General features: G+C 32.5%; 2 protein-coding genes across 3 annotated transcripts; both read right to left on the minus strand.

Annotated features, from left to right (window-relative positions):
- Nucleotides 1-406: 406 nt before the first annotated feature.
- On the minus strand, nt 407-4,109 carry sike1 (suppressor of IKBKE 1). 2 transcript variants are annotated; one of them, XM_019103149.2, is made up of 5 exons: nt 3,744-4,109; nt 2,378-2,483; nt 2,155-2,297; nt 1,271-1,384; nt 407-1,191 (listed from the first exon to the last, which is right to left on the minus strand). In XM_019103149.2, the coding sequence occupies exons 1-5, from the start codon at nt 3,873-3,875 to the stop codon at nt 1,084-1,086; spliced, it is 603 nt and encodes a 200-aa protein (XP_018958694.1). In that variant the 5' UTR covers nt 3,876-4,109; the 3' UTR covers nt 407-1,083. The 2 variants fall into 2 exon arrangements, with proteins under 2 accessions (XP_018958694.1, XP_018958693.1); XM_019103148.2 differs by having other exon boundaries at nt 3,720-4,106.
- Nucleotides 4,110-5,433: 1,324 nt separating this feature from the next.
- On the minus strand, nt 5,434-9,110 carry iyd (iodotyrosine deiodinase). The gene is made up of 5 exons (XM_042750397.1): nt 8,890-9,110; nt 7,511-7,714; nt 7,205-7,364; nt 6,013-6,169; nt 5,434-5,896 (listed from the first exon to the last, which is right to left on the minus strand). The coding sequence occupies exons 1-5, from the start codon at nt 9,071-9,073 to the stop codon at nt 5,714-5,716; spliced, it is 888 nt and encodes a 295-aa protein (XP_042606331.1). The 5' UTR covers nt 9,074-9,110; the 3' UTR covers nt 5,434-5,713.
- Nucleotides 9,111-9,850: the final 740 nt, after the last annotated feature.

Here is a 9,850-nt window from a genome sequence, read left to right on the forward strand (position 1 = left end):
TTGTTTATATTTTAAATTAGATTGTATTTTTATATTTTCTTATGCAGATAGAAAGATTAAATATTTAGAAATTATTTTTAAAAAAATCTAATTTAAAATAAATAAATATTTTGAACTAATTTAAAATTTTAATCTGTTCAGATATTTTGGGTAAACAAATATATTGAAAATATTTTTAATGGAAATTTTCAATAAATATTAATTATAGCTCAACAATTAGACAATACAAATTATAAAAAAAAATAATAATAATAATATCCCTTTAGTTTATTTTACATGTAAATTGAATATTTAAATATTTATGGAGATTAACTGTCACACCATATGATGGTTTCAAGGAAGACATTCATACAATATCATACTTCATCATTTATCACATAAACATCAACCTTCTTGAATCAACAACCAACTTGAATACTTGTATTTTATTTTACACACTGTGTCATACAAAATAACAACTGCGGTACATATGATAGCTTTCCTGAGATGAAAATGAAAATACAACAATTAACAATAAAAAGACTGGCAAATGCTTACAGGCATTTTTAAGAAGATTCTCATCGCAAAACTGTGTACATGTGACACGACGTACGAGATTATCACATCAAACTGCTGAAAGATGCAACACTGCTGAAACACACAACTTTCTCAATAGCTAGTTACTGAATAGGTCTGTTAATAATAGTTTTCACATACATAGAGTGTACTCCAAACACAACTGAATCATGTGACCTAAAAAAAAGACCTATACTCATTCTAAATTAATTTAAGGGAAAAACCTCATTTTAAGATAAACTTCTTTTTTTGAAAATGCAAATAGAAATAAAGCCAGAGCTGATCTATAATGCACATTTGCATAAAAGTTATTAAGCATCTATTATTAAAAAACTAAAGAGGTGATACGTCTTTCCTGAACAACAACATTAGCATCATTAATAATAACAAACATCAGAAAGTGCATCATCGGGCAGCAGGAAGTTAAACCACCGCCAGTTCAATTCAACACTAGAGAACCCGATACAGATGTTACCGTCAGCAGACATACAAATAAACAAACTGCCATCGAAAGTAACATTTCCTCTATTAGGGCTCTTGTTTCTTTGGGCTCTCTGCTGGGTTTGTCTCCTCTCGCTGCGGCCTCACGGAGCTGTTGCTGATGGACAGCAGACCCCTGAGCTCCTTGTTTTCAATCTGCATCAAGAAAAAGATGTGTTACATGAGCATGTGACAGCAGAAATGATAAGGTGATGAATTACAATAAAGCCATTACCTGGAGCTGTGCCAGTCGCTGTTTTACAGAGCAGTAGCGCTGCTCGTCCATCTGAACAGCCTGACGCATCACTTGACCCATCTCACAGATCCGCTCCAGCTGGCTTTGAACCTCCTGGAATAAAGGCTTATAGAGTTTCTTTCTTCAAGTGAACAGATTTGGAGAACTGTAGCATTACATCACTTGCTCACCAGCGGATCCTCTGGAGTGAATGGGTGCCGTCAGAAAGAGAGCTGATAAAAACATCCCAATAATCCACAAGTAATCCACACCACTTCAGTCCATCAGTTAATGCCTTGTGAAATGAAAAGCTGCATGTTTGTAAGAAACAAATCCATCAAGATGTTTTTAACTTCGACCCATTGCTTCCAGCTAAAATATGAGTCCTGTATTCATAATATTGTTTTCTTCGGTGAAAAGTTGTCTCGTCTGCAGCAGTAGAGAAATATGCACAGATCGAGCATCATTTACAAGCAAAAACAGCCCAAAACAAACATGTTGGTGGATTTTGATGTGAGAGGACAACAGGAGGATACAGGAAGCATTATCATGGATTATGGATTTATATTTCAGCCAGAAGCAAGTTTAAAACACTTTAATGATGAATTTGTTTCTTACAAACACGCAGCTTTATGCTTCATTAGACATTAATTGATGGACTGGAGTGGTGTGGATTATTGTGATGTTTTTATCAGCTGTTTGGACTCTCATTCTGACGGCACCCATTCACTGCAATGGAACCATCTGTGAGCAAGTGAGGTAATGCTACGTTTCTCCAAATCTGTTCTGATGAAGAAACAAACTCCTCTACATCTTGGAGTACATTCACAACTAATTCTCATTTTTGTGTGAACTGTTCTTTTAAGAAAGCAACGGTGTGGCACCTTGGCATGATCCCGGTGAAGGCTGAGCACAGGTTTGGTATCCAGCTCTTTCTTTTCCATCATCAGCTGAAGCATCTGTTTTCGGTATCGGCCCATGATCAGCTCTAAAGCGTACTGGTGCTCCTCCAGAGAGAGGCAGAGCTCTGTGAACAGCACAAAGAGTTCAATCAGAGATTCCTTTTAAAAAATGCAAGACACTTTAAAGAAACGCGTGCCGTCTTGCCTCTGTTCTCGTGCTGGAGGTCTTTGATTTGGGTGTTCTCCTGGGTCAGCAGGACGTGAGGTTTGTGTCTGGACAGCTCCTGATACTCTGTGCTTTCCTCCGTGTACTAAAAACAGGACAAACAGAAATTCATAATGAGTAGTTCTTGGTTATTCTTCATTTATTAGTTATTAGAGACGCACCATATGTAGGGTTCTAGAACTGCTACAACTAAATTGACAACAAATTTGATTATAAGTTCATTCAGACTGCACACAGTGTGCCCATCTATAGATTTTATTCTTTTTTTAAATCTGATTAATCCATGAAATAAATTTGAATAATCAATTATCAAAATAATAGTTAGGGCTGCAACATTTTATCAATAAAAGCAACAATAATCAAGATTGAAAGTAAATGATAAGAAAATGTTATGATAGATTAATTAAAAAAATTACACAAACAAACACACATATGAATATATAAACAATATCAGATCATTTAAAAAAATAAAAAATAAACAACAGACTAACCAATAATTAAAATAATTGTTAGTTGCAGGGTTCTTAATTTTAAACAATTTTTACATTTATTATTATAATAAAATTAAATTCAGTCCAAAATGCAGCACAATGCAAATAATATTAATAAATGTTTTTCATAAAATTAATTTGTTTGTCATTTGTTTGTTGAAACAAGTTGTTCGTTTTTACTTTTTGCTTGTTTTTTTTTTTTAATCAAGACATATTTACAAGAGAATGAAAATAACTCAAGATATAAAATATAAAAAATGTCTCGTTTTACAGTTTTTTTTAAATCAAAATTATGTGTTTATGTTAAAACAAGAAAAATAGATGGTAGTCAACAGTCAATGGAGTACGAAAATAATATTTCCCCCCCCTTAAATTAAGTTTTTTTTTCTTACCCATTTGAGACAGATTTTTTTGTCTTAAGTACACACTTGATTATTTTTCGCAGAAAACAAAATCTAATATAATTTCGCTTTTTGAAGTAAATGTTTTGTAATTTAGGAATATTTATATATATAAAAATATACAAAAACACTGAGAAACTAAGCTATCTACCCATTATTTATTTATTTATTTATTGCAGTGTAGTGTCTTGATCAAGGGCAAAACAGTGACAATAATGAAACTAAGCTATCTACCCATCCGACCTACAGCCTTTGGTTCATCAGTCCAGATCTTACCCACTAAACCCCATACTGTGCAACAATAAATAGCTCATATTGTGCAATGTACATGCAATAACACATGCACACAACTGTAACCTGTGCCGTGCATGCTCTTAGAGGTCATGTGTGTGCTCTGTAGGGTGGTCAGTAAGAAATGTCATATCATGCCTTGTCAGGAAGAGAGTTTCCGACCTCCTTCATGCTGTGGATCTTCTGGCTGAGGACGCTCGACTGCTCGATGAGAGTCTCCGCGGCAGTGTCGTGCTCCTTCAGGCGCTCGAGCAGCGTCCGCGCGTCCCCCAGCACCTTCTCCAGCGAGCACATCTCCACCGGCTTCAGTCAACAACACCTCCACAAACACTCACACTACACCGCTGCCTGACGCACAACACTCCAGCTAGAAAGATGTTGAGATATATTACATATTCACTGCCTTACATCGATCACTAAATACAAATATAGTAAGGCAATCGATTAAGGAAAGCTGTCAACTAAGTAAAAGAACTTCCTGTATTAGTCAACAAATACGTCAACTCTTTTGATTTCCTTCTTTGTTTCCTTGTACGTCCGGCTTTTCAAAATAAAATCCCCGTTTGGGTTAAAAAAAAATAAAATAAAATAAAAATAATAATAAACCAATAAAAGTACTCGTTTTTTTAAACAACTTATACGTTATATTTGTAAAATGATTATTATATTATAGAATAAAAATATATACATTTTTATATTATTATATAATATTTTAGCTGCTTTAAATTCACATATTGACGTGTTTACACTTTCTGTTGAAATATTCTACAAATATCTTACACAAGTTGATGATGTACTGTCATTCTCTTACATCTGTTTGTATTTATCATAATAAAAGTCTTACATAAGTTGTCTCTGCATAATAACATGGGATAGAAGAAAGTTGTTTAACATCTAACAAATGACACAATTCACCTTTATTTGCAAAAAAAGTCGTAAAATCATAAGACTCATAAAATAAAAAAATCATAAAATCATAAAATTCATACACACACACACACACACACACACACACACACACACACACACACACACACACACTACTTGACCCACTAACACTAGCATTTCTATTTCTATTCTACTTGTTTTCCTTTTGTTTATTACCAAAAATTACCCTCTAACAATAGTAATACTTGTATACTTGTTACATTTTTATTTTTTATTAAAAAATAAAAAAAAACTTGCTACATGTACTGCGTTAGACTAACTGGGACTATTTACAGTACTTTATTGCTTTTACTGGTTTTGATTGCTGTATGTTTGTTGTATGATGTACACACACACACACACACACACACACACACACACACATACACACACACACATATATATATATATATATATATAATATCCACAATTCTTCCATATATATACAGGTATTAATATGTACCTGTATATTTTTGCGGTTTGCTATTATGCATTTAATTGAATATATATATTACTATATATTAATATTATATAATTAATATTATATATATATATATATACAAATTATAGAACATAGTATATATTATATTATATATTATATATATATATATATCTAGATATATACAAATATTATAGAACAGAGTGTTTATACTTTTCGGTTGAATTATCCTACAAATAGCTTATGCATAGTTGTCTCTGCATAAAAAGATGGGTATTTCGATATCTAACCAATGACACACTTCATCTTTAACTATATGTGCTTTGTTACAGTAATAACCCTATGGTGGACTGTAATTTAGAGATGATTATTAAAAAAAATATTTTTGCAATACAAATGGCATTATCTTGCAATGACTGTAAAATAAACATGAAGCCCTTTCAAATATGTCAGTAGTGTAGAAAACACCATGAAGCATTAGCATGGGAAAGTACACACATGTACTTTACTTAATGTTTTGCATAAATCACAGCAAATTCAGAATATGTAAAGCGTACATTAACAGAGCCATGCAAAATGTGAAAGGAACTGTGTCCTTATGTAAACTATTACTGTAACATCCCTTTATGGTAAGGTATAATAAAAATAAAGCAGTAAGATGAGGACATTTGGTCTGATTTGAATAGCACTTGGTTCTATATATCCAAAACTGGTCTGTAAGTTGGTCTTTTCATGGCACTATATTTGTTTATAGCAGCTGATAATCTCACACAGTCACCATGATTTCATTAAGGTCCTTGCGTTTGAGGTCAGGCACTTTGGCGTCAGATGCAGGGTAGCCAACAGGAAGCAGCATTAGAAGCTTCTCATTGGCCGGCCGCTGGAGGAGGGACCTGAGCTGTGGGCCGCAGTTCAGAGGAGTGGTTGTCACGGTAACCAGCCCCACATTCTAACACAAAACACGAGAACAATGCAGAGAACAATGGAATATTACACATCATTCAAATCAAAGATCCACATTTTTTTAAACAAATGTTTGATTTGTGTTTTTTGTGTGTGTCTGACCTGCAGAGCAGCCAGCAGAATGCCACAGGAAATGGACACGCTGATTTCATTGTAATAGTGAGTCTTTTTCTTGCCGCTGGGCAGAATTCCATATGTCTGCTTAAACACTAGAATCAGATACGGAGCCACATCCAAATACTCCTTCACCCAGTTTGTCCTGTGAAAGAGACGTTTACTTGTTTGTAAGTCTCTATCGTTATTTAGTGAATTCTGTAATTTAATGAAGTCATATAAATTCTTCAAATGAAATTATAGTAGAACTAAAATTGAAGAAACTGATCACAATGCAGCTCTAGTAACACAGGAGTTTATGAAAACATTATACACATGTAATAATTATATTATCAAATGTAACATCTATATTTATCTGTAAATCCTACCAAAAATCCCATCAATAAATAATATTTATAAAACCTATCAATGCTAATAATTTAAAATAATAAATGCTATTTAATTTTATAATTATTTAAATTACATTTAAAAAATGTTTATTACTGTATAGAGTAATTACAGTGTGTAGTATTATCAATGCTATTTAATTTTATAATTATTTAAATTACATTTAAAAAATGTTTATTACTGTATAGAGTATTACAACAAAAACAACAACAATAATAATATTTAATATATTACTATTAAATTACTTTGTATAGTAGTGTCATAATAATAATAATGCCATCATATCATTATTATTATATTACAATTTATCATATTATACATATTATTATTTTTATACATAATATTATTAAATGATTGCGTATTCTATTTTACCTATAATATAATATTCAATAATAATTGTTATTTTTACAATAATAATTAGTTTCATAATTTATTATAGTTACATTATTATCTGATTGTGTTTCCGTCTATATTATAGTTACATTATTATTATTATTGGCATCCGGTTTGAAACAATCATATAAAAAATAAATAAAATCAAAAAATTAACAAAAAAGTCTCAAAAATATATAATCAAATTATAAAAAAGTAAACTAATATCATAGCTAAATGCATTTTAGTCAACACATTAAACACAATATTCAAATACATAAAAATATAAAAGTAACAAAAAACTAAAAACAAAATAATTAACCATTAATACATAGTAATAGTACAGTAATAAAAAACTAATAATTAATTAATTATGCATACAGCTATATATTATGTAGTCTCTTGTCTATTTGAAACACACCTCAGTTTCTTCAGGTCTTGGACCCACTTGTCTCCCATCCTTTGCTTGTAGTTGATCTCCTCCTCCTCCTCAATGATCTCTCTGATCTTGTGTTTGACATCTGCATCAGACACCACCACAAACGTCCAGGGCTCAGTGTGAGCTCCGCTAGGTGCAGTGCCTTTAACACACACACACAAACAGACAGTAAATGAGTGCGGGAGACAAAGGTTTGGCTTTGAATTGTTTTGTCTTTTGAGCTGAATAGGGATTTTCCACCTCTGCCAAATCAGACAACAAATTCAGCCCTGATTGTGATTGCATTACCTGCAGTGCGTATGACATTGTCAATCACTTCTTTTGGTACCGGTTCTGGACTGATGAAGCGAACAGACCGTCTCAGATTCATGAGCGAGTAGAACTTCTCAGATCGTTCCAGCATCTCAGTAGCAGAGTACTGAGCTGGTGTGTATGGAATATGGGCTAGGTTTTCTTCCTCTGTTGTGTCCAGCCAATCATCATCATCCTCCTCTGTGCACAGACAATCGATTGAGTCACCAACACCAATAAACAGAAACACAATTCCACATCGGGACATGTCTCATGTCTTTAAAGGAATAGTTTCTGGATTAAAGGAACAGTTTGGATTCTCTGCAGTGAATGGGTGCCGTCAGAATGAGTTTTTAATCAGCTTTTTGGACTCTCATTCTGATGGCACCCATTCACTGCAGAGAATCCATCGGTGAGCAAGTGCTAAATTTCTCTAAATCTATTCCCATGTAAAACAAATTCATCTACATCTTGGAAAAAAATATTTTGATAAATCGTTCTAATTTCTTCCTGTTTTAAAAATTTTTACTAAATCTAAAAAATAACACTGTTTTGAAAACATTTACGAAAATTATAATCTAATATAAGAAAATTTTTTTTACAATATTTAAAAAGTTATCTTTAAAATAGAATGTTGCACATATGTGCAATTATTAAACAAAATATTAGCAGTATATAAACAGTGCACGTAATTGTTTTACAGACATTAAAAGGTTATTTTGAAAGTGGGCTGTAAAAGAGCATGTTGCAACATCTGAAGCAAGACGTTTTTGGACTTGAACCTTTGCATTCGGTTCAAAACTTTTTCCCAGCACAGAGTTCTTACCTTCTTTGAGAGCTCAAACTTTAAGATCTCTTCAAAAGTTCTGCATCAATACACTCGACTTAGTGCCCTCCTCAAAGATATCTTCACATAAATGCTATTGTGTGGAGGTTACGGTTGCATTCCACTCTTGAACTGACTCGAACCATTTGTTCCATAAATTTATGCTTTACTGTTTTACATCCTGGTGTACTTTTATACAGTTTATTATCATATTTGCATACCATTATGTATAGTTTATAGTTTTGCCTGATATATATATATATATATATATATATATATATATTATAGGATATATATATATATATAGATATAGATAGATATGCATAAGAGGACTAATGACGGGTTTTGCAGATGTTTGTGGGAAATAAAATATTTTTTAATACTGAAAACATATATATATATACATTTTTTATATGAAATTAGAAAACATGTATAGACAGGACAGTGCATGCAAAAGTAAAAGCTAAAGTCAACTTAATGTCACTTACTCCTTAATAACTCTGTAATATGTGTGTTTTACTAGTGATGGTGTGAGTGTAGTGGAGAGTACCGTTGTGTTTACTGCTGATTTCTGTATCATCCTGCAGATCCTCGTCCACCCATGGTTTGGCTGTCTGATCTGAACGCTCCTGCTTTGATCTGGTCTGTCTCCTCTGGGACTTTTTGAAGAGAAACCCGATAACCACACACAAAACCGCAACGAACACCGGAGTAAGAGACGAAAACACCGCCATGGTGGACGAGTGAAGTCTAAAGAAGGAGTTTCTCTCAAGTTCACTCAAAGGGGAGGGACTCACTTCCTTCTGTTAATGTTAAACAGCTCCCACTGAAAATGTAAGTAAGTTACACACTATTGCACGATTTGATTATCACACACAATAGTCATTCATACATCTGTAATACTTTTAATAATTATAAACTTAGTTTAGAGTTATCAATTATTTAATATTGTTTTAATATTAATCATAAATTTATAAAAATCAATGTAGTATAATTCTGCACGTTACATGGTACGTTCTCAAGTGACCGTCTTTATTGAATCATTCATTTAACCGATTCATTCAAAGACGTTCCCTGCGTCCCAGTGTGCATACTATCCACCCTGTCTGCCCTAAATAGTATTGAAAATTACTTATATCACATATATATATATATATATATTATATATATTATATAATATACATATATAGTTAGGATTGAGAGTTGGAAATATTTCACCTGTGGCTTAATATCAAAAAACTCATTCAAAAACTCAAAAGATTCAATCAGGAATGAATCACCACCACCTCGGATTGGAACAACGATTGGATTCTTTAGTGCCTTTGTTTGGAAATATTTTCGCTGGCGGAGCGAAGTAACAATATCTTTTAAGTAAGTTACTTGATATGAACTTTATGTTTATTGTTAAGTAAGTTACTTGATATGAACTTTATGTTTATTGAACTGTTGTATAAAAGCAATATCATGCCCGTGGAGATAATTTCGATATGAGCAGGGATTAACTGTTCTTG

The sequence above is a fragment of the Cyprinus carpio genome, chromosome B23 (assembly GCF_018340385.1).
Source record: "Cyprinus carpio isolate SPL01 chromosome B23, ASM1834038v1, whole genome shotgun sequence".
NCBI classification, from domain to species: Eukaryota; Metazoa; Chordata; class Actinopteri; order Cypriniformes; family Cyprinidae; genus Cyprinus; species Cyprinus carpio.

Coding starts and splice junctions, on each gene's coding strand:
- iyd (XM_042750397.1), bottom strand. CDS start 9,073: ATGGCGGTGTTTTCGTCTCTTACTCCGGTGTTCGTTGCGGTTTTGTGT. Junction 7,715..8,889: donor AATCAGCAGTAAACACAACG/GTACTCTCCACT, acceptor GTCTGTGCACAG/AGGAGGATGATGATGATTGG. Junction 6,170..7,204: donor CAAGACCTGAAGAAACTGAG/GTGTGTTTCAAA, acceptor TCTCTTTCACAG/GACAAACTGGGTGAAGGAGT.
- sike1 (XM_019103148.2), bottom strand. CDS start 3,875: ATGTGCTCGCTGGAGAAGGTGCTGGGGGACGCGCGGACGCTGCTCGAG. Junction 2,298..2,377: donor CCTCCAGCACGAGAACAGAG/GCAAGACGGCAC, acceptor TGCTGTTCACAG/AGCTCTGCCTCTCTCTGGAG. Junction 1,385..2,154: donor TTCACCGGGATCATGCCAAG/GTGCCACACCGT, acceptor CCTTTATTCCAG/GAGGTTCAAAGCCAGCTGGA.